The following is a 25,841-nucleotide window of genomic DNA, read 5'->3' as shown; positions in this document are numbered from 1 at the left end:
AAATTTACTAGTGACCTTTGCATTCCATTTGGAGTGTAAAAGCCTTTTTGCTAGGAAAATTCCATCACGTTAGACGTAGCTCAGCAGCAGTGTGTGTGCATGCGCGTGTGTGTGTGTGCGTGTCAGAGAGCGCTAGAAAGACAGAGTCTCTGTGAGGAGCAGCAAGAAAGAAAAAGAGGGTGGTGAGAGAAGAGCCAGGATTAGTGTCAACATTCACTATAGATTATTACACTTATATATTGTAGTTGTTCCCAGAAGCTGAGACACAACTCTTATGCAACATCTGTTTTATTCATCGAGTAGTAAACACGTCACATTTTTTTTTGTGCATAACAAATTTTCAGAGTTTTGTTTTGGTAGACAGATTGTGTTTGTCCTTGCACGTCAAGTCCCATTTAATGGAAAGTAGTTGGTGTTGCCTTCTTCTATTTGTCAGTTTTAAATGGATAGAAATAAGCTTTCCTCACATATAGCAGCATTTTTGTGTTGCGGTGTTTAACCAGATTGTTTTTAATGACTTTTTTTTAAAAATACACCTGTGTGAATACAAACGTGGTTTCAGCATATGTGAAAGACATGTTAATGAACATTACAAAATGTCATGTCCCTGTGAAACCAGCATAGTGAGGACTGATCAGAATAGGCTCATTTATGAGTTGAACTGTAAATAACTTGCATAGAAGTAGATGCCTTTTAAGCTGGTGTTATTTAACAGTGCCATCTGCTGGGTGAGAGCAGCTGGTGCTCTTCTTCAATATAAAGAAATCATAAAAGAAAATGTGTTGTTTTGACAGAGAATGCTAACAGCTTTGGTCTCATGGTATTTGCGACTTAATCTTGTTTTATCATCACCCCAGGACAGATAGTTATTTTCTCCAGCTAATATTAGATCTCCCGATTTTAAGGTTTAGTTTGGCTTATTTATTACTTGTTTCACCCATTACTATTCACCAATTCAATTTAAATTCCAGACAAATCCTAAAATAAAAGCCAAACGACATCAACTTTAACAAAAAAAGGTTTATTAAAGGCAATTAGTGTCCACATGCTTTTAACAGTTAGTTCACACGTTAGTGTGCTTTAAAAAAAAAAGAAGAAAAAAAAGAAAGCTGCCTGTGAATAACCGACAAACCCCAAGAGAGGACAAAATATATTTTAATGAATGAAAATAGCATTTACAGCCTAAACGATGTTGCACTGTATGTGAAGACAGAAGCCTTCATACATAAAATCTGATATAGCTTAAATACAGAGGGGACATTTTCATTTCAGTTCAACATTATGAATTTGGTCCCAAGAGTCACTGTTTAAGCACAGCATATCAAACTGTGATTGAGAATTGACCTCCCCTTGACAGGTAGTGACGTTGTCCAACAGGGTTATATAGTGATGACTGTCACGACACAATTTTTTTTCAATCATGACAATAATGACCAAGAACATGCCAAATGTTCCCAACTGTTTTTCTGTTAAAAATATATTTTTTGTAATCTGTGTCAAAAACTGCAGGGTTGTCAAAGGTTGGGTCACACAGTCCAATATTTTAGCCACAAGGTGGCAGACCTCACTGGCTGCTGTGAATGCTGGTTGCATTTCATCTGGATACAGCAAGGATTGTCTAACCTGCCAAACCGAGACTGGTCCAAAGAGAACACTGAACACGGCGGAAACCAGGTACAAAACTCTGTAAACTGTTTTATTGTCCTTTTCGTCAACTGGTGATAGCATAAACAAATTAAAAACACACCTTACAATTCATAAAACTTGGATAAAAAAAAACAAAAAAAAAACACATTTATAAAATGAAGGATATCATCACTACATTATTGGACAATGATTGGCCGGTGTCCTCTGCAATTTTGCAAACTTAAAAGTTACTGTACCCCAGGAGACGGTACAAATTGAAAATCTACAAAATAAAAAAAAATAGGAGGCGAGATACAGTGAGAAAATGCTGCTGTGGCTTTACTGAATATCAATACTACAGGCTCATAACTGGGTTCTTGAATGTAGGGGGGTGCACTGCTTGAATTTGGTCAGGGATTGTGCACCCATTGAGGACAAGCTCATGCCAAGTTTGTACCAACACTGGCCCTCAAGACTATTTTCTTTAGACATGACCACCTGCACATGAAGATGCATAATTACCAACTTAAAATCACATCCTGTAAGCACTAAAATAAGATGTGTAATGACATAAAAAAAGATGGTAAAAGAATACAGACAGAACAGCAGGAACCCTCCCCCAGTAACATTTCACCCTTGTCCCCTATAGCTTTTCCTCCTGTCGGATAGATTCTTCTCAGCAGTCTGGGGCCCTTGTGCTCTGTTGTTGGACATGGTAAAAAGGAGCGGTGGGAGGTTGGGTGTGAAAAATGTCTGAATCAAGCTTGTCCCTGCAGAAGAGGACAGGAGGTCCCATTTCCTCCTGAGGTAACACACTCATGCACTGACAGCGTCCTTCTCCTTCTTGTCACCGTCTTCATGCCAGGTGAGACGTTCCTCATAAAAGGCTATGACGATTTGAGGGCACTTATGATTAGCCTCCTTGGCAAGCACAAGATCAGCCTCATCAGAATCTTTCCTGCAAGAGATGAAGTCCAAATATTGGCTTTAAAATGCATTCAGGACTGTGCATGTAGGTACTCTAGGTATATGAATTCAAAGTCAGGATTATTAGTAATGTTAATGGCCAATTGGCACATTGGGCCAACCCATTTTAAATGACCATGCATGACAAGTTGCAGTTAAATTACTTCAGGTAGCACCATTAGTGCCAAAGGTTGACTCCCTGATACCAGAAGAGCGCACACATGCCAGTTTCACTAAACCTGAACTACTTTTTTCAAATATTGTTGTTTGGAAAAAAAAAAGATGAAATTTCCCATAGCCACCAATACCATTTAATGCAGGGGTGTCAAACTAATTTTTGTTCGGGGGCCACATTTGATCTCAAGGGGGCCGGACCAGTAAAAATAGTAAAATAATAGCATAATAACCTATGAACAACAAGAACCCCTTTGTTTTACATTTACTGAAGGATAATTTTACAAAACATGAAATTTCTTGAGAAATATAAGTGCAATTTTGACAATATCATGCCTAAATTTATTATTTACACAGCACACTGGATCTTTAAAAGGCACAAACATTTAGTCACGGGTATCTGGAGCATTTCACATTACATTTAGATTAATGTGAAATTTTAACAAATTCATCCTGTGGGCCGATTGGACCCTCTGGCGGGCCGGTTCTGGCCCCCGGGCCGTATGTTTGACACCCCTGATTTGATGTATAGATTGTGGTACATTTGCAATTAAACTTAATGCAAAAAAGTTAAGTTTAACCTACCACTTCATAAGAAACATTAGGTCCCCACAAGAGTCAGTTGCTCCGATGATCTTCTCTGGCTCAAGTCCTCTTTCAAATCCACGCGCAACAAGAATGTCATCCTGAAAGACCAAGACAGCACAGAAAATCTACTTTTATAGTTGCGCTTCAATTTATGCAGGCTTTCACTTTCCATCCCAAGTTCTTACAAAATTTAAGTTTGTATAAATAATCTTACATGTAAACAATTTAATATACAGATTGTTTCAGGGCACTGTTTTATTGTTTTTTTCAACTGGATCATTACGGTGAATTTCCCCATTGTCAGACAATGAATTAAAAAGTTAAGATTTATAACAAGGTTCTTAAAATGCATCAGTAGAAAATTTAAATTTTCTGTGCATTTAAGTTTATTCAGATATTGGATAATCCTCAGCTATTTTAAAGGAAACCTACACATGCATGAAATCTATATTTCCAAAACAATTTACCATATACTATTGAAATAGTCTTTTAAAGTTTTGTTTAACTAATACAGATTTGCTCTACCACATTGTGCTTCAAATTGACAGCAAGATGCAAACAAACAACAAACATTACACACCTCCTTTTTCTTTTTTGATTTACTTCCACCTTCCTCCTCCTCATCATCTGAGCTTCTCTTCTTTGAGCTACTTGAGTCTTTGGATCGTCCTGAGGAGGGCATGCCTGTTTTGCCCCCACTGCTAGGCGTTGAGCTTCCACTGGTGCTGCTGCTTTTCTTGTAGGTCTTCATGAATTCTGAGATTAGCTCAGGGCAATCCAGATTCTTCTCTGGCTCCCATGTGTTGTGCTTACTGAGAAAGAGCACATTGTAACAAGTCAGTGTCACAGCAGCAATCTCTATTGAAGAAAATCAATAGCATGAGATGATATTTGATATTAACCATGTTGTTAACATTGTTGGAATTAGCGCGCTTTTCCTAGCCAATTTAGAACTAAGGATGGCTCAATATTAGAGCTGCAACCAATCATTATTTTCATCATCAGTTAATGTCTTGATTCATTTGTTTAATCAATGAAATGTCAGAAAACATTGAAAAATGCCCATCAGTGTTTGCCTTACCTCAAAAGTATGATTCTTAAATGTCTTGTAATGTTCAATGACTTAATTGATTACTTCTGTGTTATATGGAGCAAAGAAACTGTAAATGTTCATATTCAAGATGCTGAAAATTCAGAAAAGAAAACATCTAGCAAAGAAAAAGTACTATTGCACCTGTCTGAGAATGACCCAGTAGTGTTAGTTTTTGAATGTGACTACAGTTGACACAGGTTGTAGTCTTGCTCTATATCAACTCATAATGATGTGAATTTTGTTTACAATCTCTTAAAGCTCAAGATGGTGTACTTAAATATCCTCTTTATCCATCAAAATGGCCAGACCCCTAAAGATACTCAGCTGTTGTTTTAGAGCAGCTTATATCTACACTGGAGCTTGTAATGCTTTGCACCATGGTAATAAGTTGAAACTTACTCCGAGTATCCTTTCCACTTCAGGAAGAACTCAACTCTGCCTTTCACCACCCTCCTGTCCAGCACCTTCTCCACAACATATTCTTCTTCATCAGAGGATGAGGAGTCATCTTCGCGAGACTTTTTGCCCATTGCAAAGTTTGTTGTTTAACACTACGCTGTTGCAGGCCAGAGGTACTTCCCTGTACAAGATGGAACGACATTGAAGCTAGCATTACAAAGAGTACACATTGATACACTGCCAAATAAAAATAGCAACTACACAATGACAGATACAAAGGAGGAACTTGTAATTATAGATCGGTGTACTTTAATGGAAACCATCCCCGATTTACCAAGCCACATTCCATCATATTTTCATTGTCGTTCATTCAAGTGCAGCACGCAGGGTAAAATGAAGAAAGACTTCCCATAAATAGACGACTAACACAAAATGCGTAACGCGTGACTCGTATGAATGCACATGACGCTGAATAACCGCCAGACAACTTGAATAAATGCACGCAATTAAAAGAAGGAAAGGTTTGTTTGCTAAGCGACTAGCTAAACGCTAGGCATGAAAATCAACCTTGCTAAAGCAGGTAGTTGCAAGCTAACGCTTCATTGAGCTAACACTAGCCGATTTAACACAAAAACACACACGTACATCAATACGTGCAGCATCGTGAACTTGCTTTTGACGTGTAAAACACGTCTTACCTTTTGGGTGCGTGGACCGCCGGTTATCCGCAGCGATGGCACGTTTTTTTCGGGGATATATAGACTGAACGACCAACGCTGAGGCTACTTTAGCATTTAGCCTAGTCCACATAAAGCTGCTGTGCGCTTGGCGCGCGTTTAAGGCGCACAATGAACGTACCCGCCCCATGCTCAGCTGATGACCTACTAAACTGTTGTGTTTTCATTATTACACGTATTGCCACCATCCCAGCCACACTTTCCAGCTATGTTCAGGTTTAATGTGATACATGAAATACCGTATCAAAGATGCACATGATATGTGAGCAGTTGTATGTTTTTAATGAATGTTTGAGTCAGACTCGTTCAGGTGAGGATCTATCATTCTTGGTGTGCTGTTTTTGCTGACACACAGTCATATCGAAAACAATCATTTGTGCACATTATAGGTTTACCAATCTGAAATCAGAGCCCGAGAAATCTCATCTCACATAAAATCATAAAACAACAAGACTCCTTTTCCCCACTACCACGAATGCCCACTTATCGCTATTGGACGTTGTCAGTGATTGACAGAGTAAGGTCCAATCAGAATATATCTGCTGCCGACGACAGACTGCAGCGGGAACTACCTGACCAATCATACTGTGAAATGGGTGTATCTTTACTATTTATTGTTCTGTTGCGTTGTAGACTAGTGTAGTCTTAAGCGGAGCACCTCGATTCGGGCAGTTCACGCAGATTCAAGGTTTGAGACGCCATGTCGATGTCAAAAGATGTGAGTATTAATATCAGAAAATGTTGTATGTGGGTGTCCGTTCCAGTTTAGTACAACGGCGTGCACCGTAAACGATCAGGTGCAAGCAGTCAGGGAAAAAAGCAGACAGCGTTTTTCAGAAGCTCTGCCCCTGCTATCGTGTATAGCAACGCCGCCATTTTGTAGCAGCTGCTCCTCGTGGCCTTTTGTTCACGCGGATTATGTACGGGTGTATTTTATACCAAACGCCAACGGCTTCCTAGTATTAACGAACTGTGCACTAGTTGCACTGTCTAACTTTAATAACCCAGTGTTTGCATGTAGCTTGAGTCAAGAGTAACCGATCACAGGCCGAGCAGTCGGCTAACGTTAATGGCGGCGGCGACGTCGTCCTCCACCTCGTTCATAGTTTTGATGTGACGCAGGGTGAATTGATGCAATGAGTCATTCGCTGTAGATCGCGAGTCTACATTGCGAACACAAGACGCATTGTTGCTCTCAACTCTGAATGTACCTTGATGTTCTTTGTTCGTTGTCTAGGTTCCACGTGAGCCGGAACAACTGCGCAAGCTGTTTATCGGGGGGTTGAGCTTCGAGACCACAGACGAGAGCTTGCGGGCCCATTTTGAGAAATGGGGCAGCCTTACAGATTGTGTGGTAAGTCATTATTAAAGATCTCTGGTGATCTGTAGATAAACGACTGTTTTGTAGATTAATAACGTTAAAGTGTTGGCTTGTAATGAGTTTGTTTTTTGTAATATGATAGAATGTTTCAACATGAGGGGGCGGGATTAAGTTTAGCACCAGTGCTAAAATTTAAATAGTTTACATAATCAAGCTTCTTCTAACAGGTTATGAGGGACCCAACCACCAAGAGGTCCAGGGGCTTTGGGTTTGTAACCTACTCATCAGTAAAAGAAGTTGATGATGCTATGGAAGCTCGTCCCCATAAGGTCGATGGGAGAGTGGTTGAGCCCAAGCGTGCCGTTTCCAGAGAGGTTTGTTGACACGATTATGCCATTCTACTCAAAATAGTATTTGTGCTTTAAAGTGTACATTCTTATGCTTGCTTTTTATTTCAGGACTCTAACCGTCCAGGTGCACATGTAACAGTCAAAAAGATATTTGTTGGGGGCATCAAGGAGGATACAGAGGAGTCACATCTGCGAGATTATTTCTTGCGTTTTGGCAAAATTGAAGTAATTGATATCATGACAGATCGCAACACCGGCAAGAAGAGGGGCTTTGCCTTTGTCACATTTGATGATCATGATGCCGTCGACAGGATAGTCAGTAAGTATAAATCTACAAATCTGTTTCAGATTGTCATGAATCAAACTTGTCTTGGTTGTTTTTTCTTAAATACTTCAACTCTTTCACAGTTCAGAAATACCACACAATCAACCTTCACAACTGTGAAGTGAGGAAGGCCCTAACAAAGCAGGAAATGCAGAATACAGGAATGGGTATGAGAGGTATGCTTTTTTTCTAGAAGAGGTGATCATTTGATACATTTCTTAGTGCTTCCCCGAAATTAACATTTCATTTTTTTTTGTTCAGGCCGCAGCACTGGAGGTGGGAGGCCATATGATTATGATAGAGGCTTCAACCAGAGTGAGACTTGTCATTATTCAACATTTATGTAACTTCCACTTTGTCTAGTTGTCCATTTGTTTTTAATAAATTTTTTTTTTAGGTGGTGGCGGCGGTGGTGGTGGCGGCGGAGGTGGTAGGGGTAGATATGGAGATGGTCCTTATAATTGCAATGGAGGGGATGGTGGTAAGTAGACAAACTTTCTTTCGTCTTCATGGAATTCTGGCAATGTGCTCAAAAGTTATTTTGGATGCAGGCTATGGAGGAGGTGGTCCTGGTGGTCCCGGAGGATATAATAATGGTGGCAATCGTGGTTACAACCAAGGTTACAACCAGGGTGGTGGCGGCGGAGGCTATGGAGGAAATGGATATGACAATGGTTATGGTAAAGACATTTTGTCCCACTGAGAATTGCTGAGCAACAAATTTGTGTGTGTAAGTGTATATATTTATATATATATTTTTTCTCTTAATGTAGGTAACTGTGGCGGCGGTGGTGGTGGCGGCGGGGGTGGTAACTATAATAACATGGGCCACTACGACCCCCAGGCCTCTAACTTTGGCCCTATGAAGAACAACTTTGGAGGCGGCGGCGGTGGTGGTGGCAGCCGGAACTTTGGTATGTGTAGATCTGCAAGTGTCATATGTTGCCATTTTGTTTTGCTCAATATAACTGAGGTTTCCTTTTCCCCATTCTATTCCAGGTGGCTATGGTGGTGGTGGTGGCTCAAGTAATGGTGGATATGGCCGTCAAGGACGATTTTGAGATGTGAACGGTAAGAAGGAAACTCATACCTGCACCCAAAATTTTATATCATAAAACCAGAGTTTGTAGTTGCAGGGAACCGTAAAGTGCAGATAAAGATATAAAAATCACTCTGGATCTCAGGTTATTTAAAGTCAGTGCACGGTTAACAATGTTGTCCCATATTGTTCAACAGGACTGAGTACTTAGGAGAGGAGAGCAAGGAGAGGAGAGCAAGCGAAGGGACAGGGCAGCTGCAGGTTTTCCTCCTAAATCTGCTCAGCCAAACAGTTGTGGCAGGTTACAGCTGCTGCAAGAAGAGATGTACAGTAGATAAAACATGGAGGGTCCTCGTTTAAATATGTTCTTTTTTCTTTTTTTTCAAACTGTTTCTGGAAAGCAAGCATTCCATTGAGGTTTTATGTAGATTTTTCTTTAAGTCTGGTTTTTATTTGTAACTGCATCTAATCAAGCTGAAATAAACCAACTTTCAGTTTTTTAAGTCTTGTTAGCCTCTTCAGTGATTTGGGAAGGGATGTTGCATGAAGTGGGTGGGGGATGGGCAGCTGTGCACAAACGCAATCACCATACAGAGCCCACAAACTACCCCAAGTTCTGCAAAGATCATCTGGAGACTGCTAGCTTACATGCAAAGTCTTTGAGGCTAGCCATGGAAGCCAGCTGAGGGAGAGAAGTAGCAAAACCACCGCCAGGATCATTGAAGCAGGGGAGAGTGAGAACAGAAGCCTGAGGCTAGCAGGCAGCAGCTACCAAAAGGCTTAAGTGCTGCCTGTAGGTAAGACCAGCCTTCTCAACTACTGATGGTATACAGTATCTTGCTTTTGTCGTGTAGCTGGTAGTAAGTTTTGTACCCCAATAATGACGTAACATTTTGTGCAAACAGATTTTATTGACTTACACACCATTGACTGGTAATATTGGACACATAATTGTGCTTCGATGTTCTCCAAAAAATTGCATGCTTTTAACAGAACAAATACTTAAAAGACTTACATGCTGTTTTTGCTTTCTAGGTAACTACACAAGGTCCAAAGGCTGGTTTTCATGTTTTGACAATTGCTTGATCAGGTACAGATTGCAAATCATTGCACATTATATATAAATGTATGTTTATTTTTTAATCCAATTCTGTTTCCCCCCCACCCGTAGGTTGAACAATCATGTTGGTGCTGAAGTCTTTTTTTTTACCCTTTTAACTGCTGTGCAGTTTTTTTAAAAAAAAAATGCTTTTATACTTTCCTTTTTTTTTAAATAAAGTATATTCATAAGAAACTGGAGTTGTTTTGCTGTTTATCAATGAAAGAGTTCTAGTGAATTAATCACTAGAAAAACAACCCTGCGCAGTATCATGAATGAAGACACTAGCTCTTCAGTGTTGTTCCTCACTTGGCGTATCTGTGAGGTACCAAATAAATTTTACCGTCAGGGGTTTGTTGTAGGGAGTATTCATCTATAGAGTAAGGTTGTCCATCTTCATCTCTCAAATGAGAAAAGACTTCAGTATAGAGGTCTGTCAGGCGATGTTTGATAAAGCCTAGGTTGTGTTGGAACTCCATCTTTTCCTTGGCCAAGTGCTCTCTCTGGGCTTGCAGCTGGTTCAATTCTCGTTCAAGGTGAATTATACTCTCAAGCTTCCTCCGCCTGCAGTTCTGAGCTGCTACCTTGTTCTTGCCCCTTCGTCTTATGTCCCTGACAAGTGCTAGTTGACTGTCTGTTAGGGTGTAATGTGTCAGAAGCTCATTAAAGTCATCTACAGGGAGATTGATGATCTTGTCAATGGGGAAGGGGATTTTCAAAGCCATTGCCCGCCGTTGGTCTCTGCTCACTGGGGAAGAGCTGCTTCCTGGTGTCTTTGTATAGATGTCATGCAGTGAGCTCCCTCTGCTGGACACGCCAGAGTCAATGAAAAGGTTGTTCAGAATGGCAGCTGGTCCTTGTTTCATGGACTGTGCAGTCAGTTCATTGGGCTGTGTAAGAGATGCAGAGGGCTGGGGTGAAAAATTAGGCTCGGAAACTGAATGTAGATATGACTGAGACTGACTCTGATATTCCATTGAGTAATTCACATGTGCTCTTCTGGTTTGTTCTACAATGTTGTCTACTTCGCTATCACTATACGCCATACCTATGTCTACACTCTGGTACCCAGGAACACCACCAACAGGATTATCAGGAGAGGCCAGAGGTGGAGTCGAACCCAGAGACAGACCAGAGTCTGACTCTGGATCATCAGTCAAGTGAACATCTGGTCTATGATTAGTCCATATCATGTGCTGACTTATACCCTGAGAGAAACAAGCGTTGGCTGTCCTGTGTCCCTGACTGTTACCTGACATGTTTATCTGTTCCCTAATGAGCGAAGGCAGAGCCTGAGAGGAGATGGGATGCATTCTTTGATTGAGCTGATATTCAGAGTGTCCGAACATTGGCTCTACTCGGCTGCTTTGCCGATACTTGGGCACTTCTTCGGAGTAACATCCATTGTAAGTGACAGTGGAACTGAGATCACACGCAGTGTGGGACTGAGCCATCTCATATCCTCCCATCGGGTTCATGGGCTCCATAGTTTGGTACTGTGGTGCTACATAGGAGCCATCTGCAGGGACTTCAAAGTGCTGTAAGAAAAAAAATTAAATGGCCTTAGATTGTGGTTTTGAGGGACAGGAATTTGCACAAATATCAATGTGGAAGCAAAATGCCTGAAGATACTTGTCAAAATGAATTAGTCAGACAGTGTATTTTACTTCCACTTCAGCACACCACCCCTAGTCCATAAAGGTCTTTCATAGATGTGATCAGTTTTCACCTGGAAACAGATGTCTATTGTGTGGTGCAGGGGCCCGCAAGCATATACAGCACTTGCCCCCTCTCACAATTTCTTCATCCTGCCATTACTGAAACAGGCCATTGTTGTCCATATCACCCGAGTATGTAATAATGTTTCTGCAGTCATCATCGCATGAGAGATTATAAAAATATGTATCATGAAGCACTGTTCAGCTCAACATGACATTGGCATTGAAAAGGTTTTCTATAAATTAATTTAATCTGTTTTATAAATAATCCTTGTGTGTTAAAAGCACCCACAGCCCACGTCTGTCATAATCCATTTTTCTATGACGTTTTTCTGTAAAAGGCACTATTTGAAAGCCAAACAAACTATTATGCTTCTGTACATGATGGTATAGTTGAATGTTTGACTGCAAAAACACTGAGCAACTAGCATCTAGCATCTGGTATAAGACACAGACATAAGACATGCAAGTTTCTTACTTGTGTCAGTGCTTTAGATTTACCTGGAGCTCTGAGATGGCCATCAGTTCCTGCCAAGCTACATCAATTTCTGCGTCCTGTGGAGCTCCATGAGGCCTGGGTCCAGGGAAAGAAGGTGGCATGGGCGCTCCCCCACACACCCTGCCTGGAGTTGGTAATACCTTGCAATAAAAAAGCAAATTAAGTAATCCTAACATGTCATTTACAGGTCTATTTTAAGTTGCATTGTGTCTTGTAGTTTCCAACACACACAGACCTACCTCACAGGCTCTCCTCAGTGGGAGAACACTACTGTTTGTTGAACACATTCAGGAGAGACTCTTGCTGGACAAAGTCAACCTGTTGAAGACACCAAACATTGGGTAGAAAAAAAATCCTACATTCAAGCCAGCGGTAAAAAAAAAAGTAATATCAAACTAGATATATGATCCATTTAGTCATGAGCATGCCCATAACATCTATTTGTAATACATACTTTACATTTCTATAGACCTGCTGGTGCTAAATAAATGACTGTTTGGGTGTTGTGTAAGTTCTTTTGGAATACATAGAGGTTTGAGTTCAGTTGAGTTGACTCCTCCCATCAGCTGTCCCGCTGTGCAGCTATGCCAGCCCCTGATAAGACAATCTACGGGAAAACAGCTTTGAAAGGCAGACTAAGGCTTGACGGCTGCTATGGAAAATATGGCGTATGGGTGCATATCCACAGACTTCAGGCCGAAATCAACCAGTATATATAGTTTTAGAATGTCAGGAAATGTTCTTATTAATTACTTGTTCCTATGTAACACAAATAATTAATCAGAAATAAGATATTTTAATTTGCTTAAAAAACGAAGTGCATATGAATGCTGAAAAAGCTCCGATTTGGTCCATTTGTTATTGACGTGACAACGAACTTTTCTTATGATGTCATATTGCAATGCAGAAGGATTTATTTAAGAATTAGAATTAAAAATAAAGTTTCTAAATAGTCCATTCCTACAACAGGTTGTTTCACACAGAGTAGTTATTAATTGATTTCTTTTGTGTTGCACTGTATTGTACTGCAACTTAATTAAACTTCACTTGAAATCTTAAGTTAAGACAAAACGGATGTGTTTCCATGTCCTCTTATTACATTTAAATACACTTCTTATTCCCTCCTACTGGATTGCAAAATCAACTGTTGCATAATACTGAACTATGCCACCTGCCACATGTGAATTATTGTTAAATGTTTAAACGTGCAGTTATGCCTGTTATATCCTGTTATAACTCTGTGGTGGTTTGCTGAATCGTAGGTAAAAAAAAAAAAGACTTCATTTATAATATGCAAAGTGCACTTTTAAAATGTATTTGAAATATAAAATATAAATATAAGGTGTTAAAGTTAAAGTTAAAAGTGGTATTGCTTAATTTACAACAATGTAATTACATTGCCAGTAGTTTAACTTTGTTACATAATAATATAGTGTTAAACTGTTACATATACATAAACATAATCAAGTTTTTAAATAAAAGTATGGGTTTACGACTTAACCTGACACATCAGTAGCAGTAAGATGTGAGTGAACATACCTCAGCAGCATTCTCTGCGTCTTCAACAGGTGATGAGAAAAAAAAAGAAGCAAATTCACTACATGAAGTGCAATCCTGGTGATAAGACTAAAAAAAAGACACTATTTGTTTCCTTAACTTGTGTTTTTGCTCGCGTTTAGCAGATAACATGAGATAATAGGATACAGGATCTGTGCTCCTTCTATCTGTTATTCAACTGTCTGTCTGTCTGTCTGTCTCTGTTCAGCTACTCATGTACTCATACAGGCACCGGCACAAATGGGATGGCTCTGTGAAGACAAATGCAATCTTCCTGTAAAGCACCCACACCACAGTTTTTTGCGCTCTTGTATCCTTAATAGCACACTTGCACCCCAACCTCCAAATTTCCCTTTTCCCCACATGACAAACCACAAACCAACAGTTTGGCATTCGTCATGGCAATCATGCTGTCAAGCAACAGTAAAGTAGGTATATACCATTTTACTTAAAAAAAATAAGCACGTCGTTTTTGAAATGACAACAAAACAGTCAGGTTAAAGAACTAAAACTGAGTGAAAACTAGCCGGATGGTTGTTTATGTCCTGGCCAAACCGTACAAAAACTGTGTCCTTTCAAATCCTCCCAAACGAAAGGTATGAGGAGTGTGATGTGGAGCACCTGGAGTCAGAGCTGGCTTTGCATTGAGGGCCTTGTTCCGTGAGGGTTGGGTTGGAGGCTGTATTGAGACTTAGTTTAGTCAAGATGGAATGTACACCCTCCGACAGGTAAGAAAGACTACATTGTTCCTCTATCTGGCAGAGCAACCACCAAGGGAGAGAGAGGAGCAGGGGGAGAATGGAGGGGAGCGTGTCTTACATAGCAAGTGACCATTAAAATCCTTCACAAAAAAATCCCCTCATTGCTCTCATCTGAAACACTGTGCACAGTGAACTCACAAAGGCTATGTGTTATGTAGAACTGCTGTATTGTGCAACACCTTTCGTGGAGAGTGGACATGCTGCACGTTTATTGTTTCATGAAGCAATGCACATTCCATTTTTTTATTATTCCTATTATTTTGATGAAAAAACATGTAAAGTTCTAAAGCCATTTTCTCTGCAGTCATGTGTACATAAAACAGTTGCAGAGGTGACAAACGTATAAGCACCCTGGAACGGCGTAACGTTTATTCTTCTTGAACTGGCCATAATTAATGCTGTCAATGACAAATTTCCAGCACATTGCATGCGTGTTAAGACACGCACACATAATGAACGATTGACAACAGCAACACAAATATATGAAACGAAACAAGTTTGTGCATTTGTATATTTAAAAAAAAAAAACAAGGAATATGAGGAATGCGCTGACTTTTTCTCTATTAAAAAATTGTGAAATAAATGTACATTTCCAAGTTAAACAAGGCTATGTGTATTCAAAAGACGTGAGAACATGGAGGGTTTGTCTGACCCAATCCAATATTGCATCCCACGGAGACATAAATCAAAATGTTTTCTCTGTCATTGTTCTAAGATGGAAAAGTAGGTGGCTGACAGAGTCAAGAAAGGTGAATGTCTACCAGGAATCAAAGAAGGGACTTCCCAACCCAAGTTCCTAGCACCCAGCCCCTGACTCAACCACTGCCACAGCATGCCAAAGAGCACCCTGTTATTACTGTGACCACAGTGGTTTTGAATCTGGACACAGTTCCCAGGTCAACGCCCACGTTCCCTGTTTGTGTTTGTTTGCTTCAATTAGTCTTTGACATCTCTGCTTTCCAGCTTGCCTGAACCTCTCCGCGCTGTCAGACGGTTCTTGTTCTGCACCTCAGTGCCTCGAACAACTCTACATCAAAAATAGATCGGACACGTTTGCTGGACTCACTTCAGTTTAATGACCATTGAATTTACCAGTAGAGTGTGTAAGATCCAGTCAGAAATTATTATTGGTTTTTGTTTCCCCACCCTCTTTTGTAATGTATTTCCATAGCATTTTATTTGTTCATTAAAGATGGAGGAATGTGGCATTTTTGGTTTGTCCTAACATCCTGAAAGCTGTATCAGCTTTGAGTGGAAAAACCACCTCACAACTAAACAAAATGAGTGTGTGTGTGTGTGTGTTGGGTTGTGGTATCAAAAAGGGGATATTTTGGAGTCTGTTTCTGGGAAAAGAAAGAAAAAATAGAGAGTACAGATAGAGTATTGTTATTATTATTATCTTTATTTTCATTAACATGCATTTTGAAAAGTCAAAATATAAGGCAATGATGCTCTTTTACATTTTTTAACACAACCTACAGCATGTCTCTCTGACTATTAATGATGCACATTCAAATTTGTTGAATAATTTGTAGAATTTTACTGAGCTGTAGGTAAATATGTTCCAGGAAATAGGCAGGCATTAGATTGAGAGACAACCTTTCCATTGATGTTCCTTAAACTGCTCATTATCATGGTCACACATTTAACCCAAAACAACGCAAATGAGGAACCTGAATATGCAGCATCATTCTTCTGAATAGGGCCCGTATCTTATCGCGAAGATGTTTAGATAAAGATGTTTTGCAATGGCAACATATTGCTTCATTATTGTTGATATTTCATTTGTCAGTTTATTTTATATTCATGCAAAGCCAATGTAGCTTGTGTTTAGAAACATTTTAATTTAAGCAGATTTTGTTCTGTTTATGATGCTGAGACACAGAGAGGGAAGGAGGATGTTGGCTGGCGGAAGTTCTGCTTAATGCTGATAAAAGGACCACTTGGTTCTGAGGAAGGGAACTGGTAACTGCTGTGGTTGTTGGTATTAGCTGAGGGCAGGGGAGCAGCCCATACTTTCACACTACTTCATCCTTTCTGTCAATTTATGTTATGAAATTCAACTTTTTAATCTTTGTGAGTAATTCACAGAACACTTGCTAAACACGTACAGAACATCACTAGACTCACAACATTTTTGCCGCACAAGTATATTGTGTGCACACATTTTAACACTCATACATGAATAGTGTGTTTTGTTGTGTTCATATACTGCATTTTGATTTATCTGTTAACTTTCACCTTCTCCATCGTCAGCTCTGCTCGTCGTCATAATCATTGTGATTATTTAAAAAAGAAACACGTAAAGGAATATGTCTGACTTCACAGATAAGTGATGACAGTTATATCTGAGAAGCTTAAAACCTCATATGAGCTCGTTCAAGGCAGTATATGGTTTCCCCTCCAGTCAGGGCCATTTCGAAATCTTTTGGCTGAATTGTGTAAACATCGTACAGTATTGCAACATGTTATAGTCGCCTGAAAATGGCTTGCATCTTATAAACCATATTCGGTTGAATTACTTGCTACACACCATTTGCTTTCAAAGCTGTAGATATTTCAGCATTATTTGAAACCTAAGCTCAAAAATAGCTTACAGTAAGGTCAAACTGTGATGTCATTTATGGAGGGCGATAGAGGGAAATCCCCATCAGCCCGGGTTTCCAAATGCTTCCCAGAAGTGGGAACTGAGATAATTGGAGTTGGTTAAATGTAGGAGGATCCTGAAAAAGATGTTGATGAGTACAGAACGCCAAGAACATCTTTGTAAATGAGGTTATTTTTTTGTTATTATACAAAAACAACAACCACTCCGAGTTGTCACATTTATAATCGTTCATTATAATAGTTTTAACAACTGCAGAGCAGGAGATTGAAATCAAAGTTTAAATAACTAAACGCAATATGACCAATCACAAATGTGTGTCTTTACAATCTGCACAGTATACAAGAGCATTTATTCTTAGAGCCTTGTTTTGGGAAAGAAAACACTCCCCCACAAAAAACGTTTTACTGTAACTAAAGAAAAAAAAAAGAAAAACTTGGTCCCATCGGCAACATAATAGTTAGGGAATTGCAAAATAAGCCAGTTATGTTTTACTATTGTGATAAATGAAAAGAGTTTGGATGGTAGCAGTAAGTACAATTACTGAAGTCCTGTGCTTACATACAGTATATAGGCACAATCTAGTACTTGTGTACATTTATAATTCTGATCCACTGCATTTCAGTTATTAGGTGTTCATGAACACCAGCACATTAAATGATACTTTAGAGGAAGACAGACTGTGTATGATGTGTGAATTCAGACAAATTGAGGATTACAGTTGTACTTTTTAGTAGAATGTCCTTTGTGTATGATTTCTTTAGGGTGGATTCAGAGAATAGTTTTGTCTAACAAATTGAGTTGTTTCCTTTGTATTGAAAGTAATTAAAACGTAATAAGTATTTAATGAACCCCTGCAATTGTACATTTTTATATTTTTTTATTTGTTTGGGCACTTTTTTGCATGACACAAAAATAAAGAATCAAACAATTACTCAATTGCTCTGAAATGGTCCATGCTGCACAATATGCACTTTTACATAACCACATATTTCAGTGCCATTTAATTTCCATTTTTATTACATTGAGTAATTGTGTTGGCCATGCATGACATATGGGACGCTTTAAACCTTTACTGAAAGGAATATTCAAAAAAAAGTCCCACATTGTTTATGTCTTAACTTTGATCCATGCATAAAATAGCATGAAAAGGGATGTTTTATGGACTTTATAGTGATGAGGGTAGATGATTATATACATATTATAAACATTAACTGACTGCAATCATGTTTGAGAAATACAATTAGTTTACTCTGTTTTGTTTATATTTACATTTATTTGAAAATGTATAGATGCACTCATAACTTATATTTCTACTGAGCATGGTACAAGGGTTAAAAGTATACTATAATATCTTTAATAATTTAAGGAATTGTAAACATTGTAGACCAAATATGTATTTTGTGGTTATGTTTTGGTAAATGTAAAGAAATTAGAATTCACATATTTTACAGTTCACTTCACAATGTTTGACCACAAATTGACCAAATATTTGTCATAGTTGTCAAAGCATCAAACTGCTCTTTGCACTCTGAACGTATGACGCATTGACTTGTATCAGCCAATAGGAAAGAGCCTCATTTACTCTACGTATTGCGTATGTCTGTGGTAGCCACACTGCTAGCCTGCTAACAAGAAACAAGATGGATTCTCCCATACTGGTAATGTTAATGCCTGTATTTGTTCTATACAGTGTATATTTCATTCGAACATGAACTTAAAACAGTGTGCACGACAGTTTGGTTATGAGTGGTTTCTTCAACCGTAGATAAATATGGCAGTTTAGCTGTCGAGTTAGCTGGTGGTGGTGGTGAAACAGTTAGCTTCGGTAAAGTTAGCTCCGTGTATGTGCGCTTGTTGGTGATGTGGAAGTGTCATGTCTGCCTTTTGAATGTAGAAATAATTACATTTCTGTCACCGAAGACCGGACATTGTGCGCCTCTTTCGCTGCCCGTTGTATTTTGTTATAACATGTATAGTGTTTGACAACATATGTTTGATTGTAGTCACTGATCTGATCCATGAGTCGACGTTATTTCAATACAGCTGTTTTATCAACTCATGATACCCATCGATATGTGCTACTTCACAGTTCTGAACATAGTTGTAATCCATTATGCTCCCCATATGTTCACAGTGTCCATGGGGTGAGGAGTGGTGTAATGCATTTGTCTACCAAGATATGAAATATTTAATCAAGATAGTATCAACAAGCTCCCCCAATTCTTAGACTACATTTATCTCTTGTAACCAAAAAACACACAAATAAAGTTGTCATAACACGGTGACAGTTACATACATTAACTGGAAAGCTGTAAGGTAGAATTGTTCCAAGTAGCAGCTAAAATAACAGTGTGCTTGTGTCTGCTACTTTCACAGGAACCATCCTTATACACTGTCAAAGCGGTTCTGATTCTGGACAACGATGGAGACCGGCTTTATGCCAAGGTATGGTATGATTTATTCCATTGTGCAGTGAAATTACTTTTCCCAACGCTGACCCTTCAAGTCATGTCTGACTATGAGCCACTCAATATGTGACCAGTGTTTCTAAAAGATGAATTATTGTAATGCATTTGAATGTTTTATTGAATTGTTCTGCTATGAGAATTTGAATCAGAGAGAATATAATTCTCTGATTAATGAGCATGTCAGTTTGTCTTAGAAACAAAATATTAAAATGTTCAAAATATGGCATGGCTAGTTATTGAAATTTTGATTAAGACTACAGTATCTACATTAAACCAGCCGATTTACACCGTTATCTTTGCTGTACACGTAAAACATTCAAAGGATGAATGAAAGACAGAGATCAGCATTTCATCTTTTATTTCCTGGTATGTTAAACAACTTACAAGATGGCCTTGTTTGTAACAAAGCACCATTTTTTTAAGTGAGCAAAAGTATAGGAACAGATGGAATTATAAATAAGATTAAAATGAACAATACTTAATTTTTAGTTGCCAATCCTTAACTGCATTAAGCCCGCAACCCATTTATGTCACCAAACGCTGCATCCTTCTTTGAAAGCTTTCACCCCAGCCTCTTTTAGTTGTTTGTTTCAGGGAAGTTTCTTCCTTCAGTCTCTTCTTTAGTAAGCTGTGTGTTGGTTCATTGCCTTGCTGCCAATGAGGGATCATTGATCAATTTTGCTGCATCGCTCTTTAAATTGGCAGACAAAATGTTTTTGTAGGCTTTGGAGTTAATTTTTCTGCCGTCATCATGTGTTACATCATTAATGATGATGTGTTAAACAGGATAGTTCGTTGGTTTGGGATCATGAGTAGATCTTTTTTCTCTCCATCACTTTGGTAAAGGTTCATCTTTGTTTCATCAGTCCATAGAACTTTGTCCCAGGACGATTGAACCTTTTTGGCAAATTCCAATCTGGCTCATTCCTAGTCTTGTTGTTAGTAAGTGGTTTGTGTCTTCTAGTGTAGTCTTTGTACATTTGTTCCTAAAGTCTTCTGTAAATGGTGGATCGTGTTAAGTTCACCCATGTCCTCTGGAGGCTGTTGGTGATGTCACAAACAGTTGTTCAAGGTTTTCACAATGTTCTCACAATGTTTCTGTCATCATCTGTTGTTTTCCTTGGTCTACTGGTTCGACGTCTGTTGCTCAGTACACAATAATCTTTGGAACATTCCAAATAATTCTATTGGTAATGGTCAATGTTTGTGCAATGGCTCTTATTGATTTCCAAATTCTCCCAGGTTCAGAAATTGCTTGCTTTTTCCTATAGACGGCTCTCTGGTCTTCATGTTGGCTTCAGTGAACATTAACTGCTATTTATTGTTTGAGTAATAAGTATAATTGGACACAACTGGACAACAGAAAATCACCTGTGGGTCACATGTTCCAATAATTTTGATTACTTAAAAATGGGTTGGTTTAAACGGAAGGTTGTTGATTCAAATATCTTGAAATAAAAGCTGAAATACCCATCTCTTGTCTTATATTACTTTTTTGATGTCAGGCAAAGTGTTTTCAGTGTACAGTTAAAAAAAAGGAGAAGTGGCCTACTGACCAACTTGAATTGATCCTTCAGTTCAATTCACCATTGTATATTCTACGTACACCATACTTCATGTTGTACCCAAGATTATTAGATTGATGTCACACAGTGTGATTTGTAATGATCTTAAAAGTTAGCTGTAATTCTGCTATTCAACTGAAATTGTCTGAGCCTTACAAGTAATACTATTGTAGATACCATTTACTTCTAGTATTGTTAGATTAGTTGGATAAATTAATTATAATGCCATAAAAAGTTAACACTGCATTTATTTGATGTAAAAAAATAAAAATAAATACTGAGACTGAATAACACACTTTTTTTTGTGTGTTGATAATGAAATATAGATTATTAGCCGCCTTAAAACTGGTTGAAGTATGATATGGGATCATAGTCATAACACCTTTGTTTTCAATCAATCTGCAGTACTACGATGACACATACCCAACAGTGAAGGAGCAGAAGGCGTTTGAGAAGAACATATTTAACAAAACACACAGGACTGACAGTAAGAAATGTTCATCACATTATACACAGTCACTTTAGTTTCCTCTGCACATTTCTATTGACACAGAAAAAAACATTTTTCTATTTGTGTGTCCGTAGGTGAGATAGCATTACTCGAGGGACTCACTGTTGTCTACAAGAGCAACATAGACCTCTTCTTTTATGTGATTGGAAGCTCTCATGAAAATGAGGTAAGTTTATGGATTTATCAGTTATTTAAGAAGCAACTTAGGAGTGCAGATAATTGCAATGGGATAACCATCTGTGCTGATGAGACTTAATTAATTATATATCTTCATATTGTCTTTTTTTCAAGTCAATTTTAACTTGACTTTAAAATGACTTCCTCTGTAGTTCTGCTTGTGATGTAATTTCTACTTGATGATAATCTTTATTTATATGATACTCAACAATGTTACAAAGCGCTTATCAGTTAAAGCCACCTAAATACATAGTGTTTAACAAGAAATGGTAAGACAAAACAATATAAAACCTAAGAAAGCAGTTGATTAAATGTACATGGTCTCTCTTAAAATGAGTGAATATAAAAAACAATTTAAAAGCAATGAAAAATACAATCTAAGTATGGGCAAATCATGAATTGCCAAAAGCTCTATTTAAAAAAAAAAACAGCAACAAGGATTGCATAAAAAAAGATTAAAATTGTTGATCTCAAGACCATTTACACCTTTTAAAGTAAGTCAATTCATTTTGAAATTGGTCAATCAGAAAGATGCAAAGATGCATGTATTATCTTTGGAGCAGTGCAGCAATTTTACCTCTTGTTTCTATTTTTGTCGTGACCTCATCATTTTGACACTCCGTATCTGGCTGTAGAAAAGCAAACAGATGCAAATATAAACTGTTAATCTATTTTTTTTCTATTTTTGTTGAAAAATTGTTTTTTCATGTGACAGTGTAGCTTCATTAGCCAAGAACATATGCTGATGTATTGTTTGATTTTCCACAGCTTATGCTTATGGCTGTTTTAAATTGCCTCTTTGATTCGCTCAGTCAGATGTTGAGGTAGGTTTTAACAGCTGTTAATCATCTCTAAAAACTTTTTCTTTCTTCAGAAAGTTCAGTTTGACAGAGTCTTTTGTCTCTCTCCGTAGAAAAAATGTAGAGAGGAGGGCTTTGTTGGAGAACATGGAGGGACTCTTCTTGGCTGTGGATGAGATTGTGGATGGAGGGTATGTATCTTTTGTTCAAATGACTACAGAACTGGTGTAGATGTGCCCCCTCTTCCTTTGCTCACTATTGGTGTGACTCTTTGCTGCCCCCCACAGGGTGATCCTGGAGAGTGACCCTCAGCAGGTTGTGCACCGCGTGGCTCTCAGAGTAAGATCCTCTCTCCTCCGCTCTAAATTACTGAGTGAAGCATAATGTTGGGTGTGTCAGCTGTAACGTAACATATCATAATTGCTCCTTTAGGGGGATGATGTGCCTTTAACAGAGCAGACAGTCACACAGGTAAGAAAAATGTCACTGCCTCGATCTTCTCTCTCCTATAAAGCTTAAAAGCTCCATTAGATTATTGACTGTTAAAACTCATTACTTCACAACCTGTGAATACAAGGGCACTGATGTAGTATCGTTCTCCTCCACCGCTGCTTAATTACTCACTTCTCGGTTGTCATACATTGCAATCTCCTATGCACATGACAGTGAACGTGATTATTACTAATTGTTTTGTGGGAAATAAGTCGCAGAAAACAGTTTTTCCTTAATTTAACTTCTTATAGTCTGCCCTGTGTGTGTGTGTGTGTGCGTGTGCGTGTGTGTGCTCCTCTTGATTAATGTTCGTCATTTAAGAGGCCTGTGACTGGCTACCGCCATCCCTCCTCTGGCTGTGATTAATGGCAGTCTCCGATCCCCATGCTTTATGGTTATGATTCAGCTTTCATTCAATGAATTAAGATGATTAATTAGGCTTTACATATTTCTCTTCATTTCCATCATCAGCTCATCCTTCTTGATTAATTCTTTTTAGCAAGCACATGCAACTTTTTCCATTCTCTGCTTTTACCTCAACAAAATTCTTCTTGTTTTAATTTAATTTAAATATACGGTATATTTACTCCCAAGGTTTTTTGTATTCTACATTTAAAATGATGTGTTCGATGTGTATCTGGGAGATCCGCTTGGTCTAACGCTTTTGAGAAAGGCAAGGAAGGCCCAGGAGTCTGTGAGTTGAAGGACATCTATTTGAATGTACTTGGCAACATCAAGACAGACATGTACACAGCCTGATGCTACTTTCAATTCTAAAGATCGGTCCTCAAGATGACGCATTATCATCTGCCCAATGACACATTTCATTAGAATCAGGAAGACAAACTCACTGTGGAATAATCTGGACTTTTAATTATCGCAATGGCTCAATGCGTGTGATAAATAATATCTAATAGCGCTAAAGACTAATCATGGGTTTTGAATTTCCCTCACATAACACATTTGTACTCCACAGGTCCTTCAGTCTGCCAAAGAACAGATCAAGTGGTCACTTCTACGATAGAGTCACTCACGCATCAGTCCACCAGTGAGCCGCTGTTCAGCCCAGTCTTCATGGCACTGATTGTTTTTCCCTTTTTTTTTCCACTTCTTCAATCAAAGCTGTGAGGAGTATCACTGGAAGGTCCAGTCACACTCCCAGGACTTGCGCTTGATAAAGTTTGATTTTTTTTTTCAATTACTTGTGATTGATTGATTGATGATCCACTTGATAAAAGGATGTGCTGTACATTCCAGTATCGGGGGCAGGACCTTTTTGTTGTATTTTCTTTTTTTAATTACAGGACCTGGGTGTTTATTAATCCAGTGTATTGCTCTGTAAAACTTTTATAAACCTCATAACCTATGACAACATTCCTTGTATCCCCAGAATTGTTTCCCTTTTGATAGGACCCTGTCTCCTCCTCTGGTTTAATGTACTCAGTATTGAGGCTGTGTCATTATGTCACTTAATGTACATCAATATTATGCTTAAAACTGAACAACTAGTACTGTAGTCACACCACTGACCACTGGTTCTTATACATCTCTATATCTCTATCATCCAACACCATTAATAAATGTTTGTTGACACTCGTACAATCAGCCGTGATATGTTGGACAATGTTTTTATTGGTTTTCACACAGTGTATGTTGTGTTTTACTACAATGGTAGGTTTCGAAGTCTTAGTGCTCCCCTCCCCGATTTTAGAGCTGTTCAATCTTTGTTCTTCAGGAACTCCGCAAGAGTTGGAGATGGTAGAGCAAGGGCTCCATCTCCTGGTGTTTCCAGAGCAGTGCAGAGGTTGAGGTGAACAAATGCTGCAGACAAAGAGGCTCAGAGGAGAGGAGACCCATTTGAGCAGCTGTGATCAGCGGCTTTCACCGCACTGTGTACTGTCACGTGCAGATAAGTTTTATGGAGTCATACTTAATTAGTTTCTCTTCTGTAGAGCGCCACTGTGTGAAGCATGAATTGTGGGCTTCCACGTTTTCACTGCCACCTCCACACACAAAATGTCATGTGCTCATTTTAATGCAAATGAAGGATACACTCCAGAGAGAAATGGAAGTGAGAATAAGCAGTACATCATGTTCGTACCTGATGCATATTGCAGGAGAAGAGATGAAACATTTGCATATTTTCTAGCAGTGAGGTTATCCCCATGTGTTCTCATGCTTATCACTCAAGGGTAGATTGTGCAGGCAGAGATTTGTGTTGCTTTCAGGGTAAATTGATCCAACCGTACCTAATTTGAACCACATTAGACAGCGGCTCTTGTTACTGATCATGTCTTTAAATTCCTTGTCTTTACTATAAAGATACCTCATCTTGATGTATATGGCATGTTGTGGCGTGTCTGCCGGCAACAGTTGAATGTAATTATTCTACTGTTTAAAGCCTCTGCACACATTTCCATATTTAAGAAGTTTCCTCCTTTTTTTAATCTTTTTGTTTGGACCCGGAAAAGTGAAAGCTCTTGGTGTGGAGATGTTGATGGCCTGGAGCCGTTTGTGGAAAGGATCCAACACAACAGCAGAAATGGTGTGCAGACCATTTATATTTGCCCTGTGGGAAATTTCATACTTTTTTTTCCACTAGCAAACAGTCGGTTAAATCTTGTAGGAAAATGGGCTGTTGAAGCACAGTCATGGCAATCCGAGACACTTTGAGGGGGAAGAACAACACAAATACTGCAATTTAATTAGGATTGTGTGCATACTAAAGGTTTTGTGGCCAATTGTGTCAAAGGAAAATATGCTTTAGTTATTATATGCTAGAGGAATTCATTGATTTCAATTTGAGCAGCTCAAGTTAGACATACAATGTATCCAGTTCCCCCCCGGGGGATGAATACATTACATCTGACAAAATACAAATATTTCAAGGTCAGACCAAGTCCATATGTATTAAAGCAGTTAAACGAATGATTAGCACATGACTTTTGAATCATAGTGTCGTACTAGG

At 38.7% G+C, this 25,841-nt stretch overlaps 4 protein-coding genes across 8 annotated transcripts; 2 read left to right on the top strand and 2 right to left on the bottom strand.

The window, feature by feature from the left end:
• Nucleotides 1-1,005: 1,005 nt before the first annotated feature.
• On the bottom strand, nt 1,006-6,815 carry cbx5 (chromobox homolog 5 (HP1 alpha homolog, Drosophila)). 2 transcript variants are annotated; one of them, XM_044037826.1, is made up of 5 exons: nt 6,795-6,815; nt 4,847-5,027; nt 3,935-4,166; nt 3,352-3,452; nt 1,006-2,584 (listed from the first exon to the last, which is right to left on the bottom strand). In XM_044037826.1, the coding sequence occupies exons 2-5, from the start codon at nt 4,975-4,977 to the stop codon at nt 2,443-2,445; spliced, it is 606 nt and encodes a 201-aa protein (XP_043893761.1). In that variant the 5' UTR covers nt 4,978-5,027; nt 6,795-6,815; the 3' UTR covers nt 1,006-2,442. The 2 variants fall into 2 exon arrangements, with proteins under 2 accessions (XP_043893761.1, XP_043893760.1); XM_044037825.1 differs by lacking the exon at nt 6,795-6,815 and adding an exon at nt 5,545-5,703.
• hnrnpa1b (heterogeneous nuclear ribonucleoprotein A1b) lies at nt 6,204-9,852 on the top strand. Of its 3 annotated transcripts, XR_006361279.1 has the most exons (12): nt 6,204-6,301; nt 6,821-6,937; nt 7,132-7,278; nt 7,363-7,573; nt 7,663-7,755; nt 7,841-7,894; nt 7,977-8,060; nt 8,131-8,259; nt 8,353-8,493; nt 8,579-8,650; nt 9,654-9,708; nt 9,790-9,852. XR_006361279.1 is itself a non-coding variant. In XM_044037824.1 (11 exons), exons 1-10 carry the CDS (start codon nt 6,284-6,286, stop codon nt 8,638-8,640), a joined length of 1,047 nt encoding a protein of 348 aa, XP_043893759.1. In that variant the 5' UTR covers nt 6,205-6,283; the 3' UTR covers nt 8,641-8,650; nt 8,816-9,121. The 3 variants fall into 3 exon arrangements, 2 of the variants coding, with proteins under 2 accessions (XP_043893759.1, XP_043893758.1); XM_044037824.1 differs by lacking the exons at nt 9,654-9,708; nt 9,790-9,852 and adding an exon at nt 8,816-9,121 and having other exon boundaries at nt 6,205-6,301; nt 7,663-7,746; XM_044037823.1 differs by lacking the exons at nt 9,654-9,708; nt 9,790-9,852 and adding an exon at nt 8,816-9,121 and having other exon boundaries at nt 6,205-6,301.
• nfe2 (nuclear factor, erythroid 2) lies at nt 9,773-13,731 on the bottom strand. 2 transcript variants are annotated; one of them, XM_044037821.1, is made up of 4 exons: nt 13,474-13,731; nt 12,174-12,252; nt 11,937-12,074; nt 9,773-11,255 (listed from the first exon to the last, which is right to left on the bottom strand). In XM_044037821.1, the coding sequence occupies exons 2-4, from the start codon at nt 12,219-12,221 to the stop codon at nt 10,023-10,025; spliced, it is 1,419 nt and encodes a 472-aa protein (XP_043893756.1). In that variant the 5' UTR covers nt 12,222-12,252; nt 13,474-13,731; the 3' UTR covers nt 9,773-10,022. The 2 variants fall into 2 exon arrangements, with proteins under 2 accessions (XP_043893756.1, XP_043893757.1); XM_044037822.1 differs by lacking the exon at nt 13,474-13,731 and adding an exon at nt 12,389-13,182.
• Nucleotides 13,732-18,439: 4,708 nt separating this feature from the next.
• Nucleotides 18,440-24,478, top strand: copz1 (COPI coat complex subunit zeta 1). The gene is made up of 9 exons (XM_044039306.1): nt 18,440-18,518; nt 19,237-19,305; nt 21,299-21,380; nt 21,479-21,570; nt 22,350-22,405; nt 22,495-22,572; nt 22,669-22,720; nt 22,814-22,852; nt 23,850-24,478. The coding sequence occupies exons 1-9, from the start codon at nt 18,501-18,503 to the stop codon at nt 23,895-23,897; spliced, it is 534 nt and encodes a 177-aa protein (XP_043895241.1). The 5' UTR covers nt 18,440-18,500; the 3' UTR covers nt 23,898-24,478.
• Nucleotides 24,479-25,841: the final 1,363 nt, after the last annotated feature.

Source organism: Solea senegalensis, linkage group LG11, assembly GCF_019176455.1.
Source record: "Solea senegalensis isolate Sse05_10M linkage group LG11, IFAPA_SoseM_1, whole genome shotgun sequence".
Lineage (NCBI taxonomy): Eukaryota > Metazoa > Chordata > Actinopteri > Pleuronectiformes > Soleidae > Solea > Solea senegalensis.
This window is presented reverse-complemented; position numbering and strand designations above follow the sequence as displayed.

Bases quoted from the DNA above. Each gene is read 5' to 3' on its own strand.
- cbx5 (XM_044037826.1), bottom strand. From the start codon at position 4,977: ATGGGCAAAAAGTCTCGCGAAGATGACTCCTCATCCTCTGATGAAGAA. The intron at 4,167-4,846 runs GTAAGTTTCAAC...GCTCTTTCTCAG, and splicing joins AAGTGGAAAGGATACTCGGA to TAAGCACAACACATGGGAGC. The intron at 3,453-3,934 runs GTGTGTAATGTT...TTGGTCTTTCAG, and splicing joins AATCAAAAAAGAAAAAGGAG to GATGACATTCTTGTTGCGCG.
- hnrnpa1b (XM_044037823.1), top strand. The intron at 6,938-7,131 runs GTAAGTCATTAT...TTCTTCTAACAG, and splicing joins GCAGCCTTACAGATTGTGTG to GTTATGAGGGACCCAACCAC. The intron at 7,279-7,362 runs GTTTGTTGACAC...TTTTTATTTCAG, and splicing joins AGCGTGCCGTTTCCAGAGAG to GACTCTAACCGTCCAGGTGC.
- nfe2 (XM_044037821.1), bottom strand. From the start codon at position 12,221: ATGTGTTCAACAAACAGTAGTGTTCTCCCACTGAGGAGAGCCTGTGAG. The intron at 12,075-12,173 runs GTAGGTCTGTGT...TTTTATTGCAAG, and splicing joins CACTGAGGAGAGCCTGTGAG to GTATTACCAACTCCAGGCAG. The intron at 11,256-11,936 runs GTAAATCTAAAG...TTTTTCTTACAG, and splicing joins TGGCCATCTCAGAGCTCCAG to CACTTTGAAGTCCCTGCAGA.
- copz1 (XM_044039306.1), top strand. The intron at 21,571-22,349 runs GTAAGTTTATGG...GATTTTCCACAG, and splicing joins GAAGCTCTCATGAAAATGAG to CTTATGCTTATGGCTGTTTT. The intron at 22,406-22,494 runs GTAGGTTTTAAC...CTCTCTCCGTAG, and splicing joins TCGCTCAGTCAGATGTTGAG to AAAAAATGTAGAGAGGAGGG.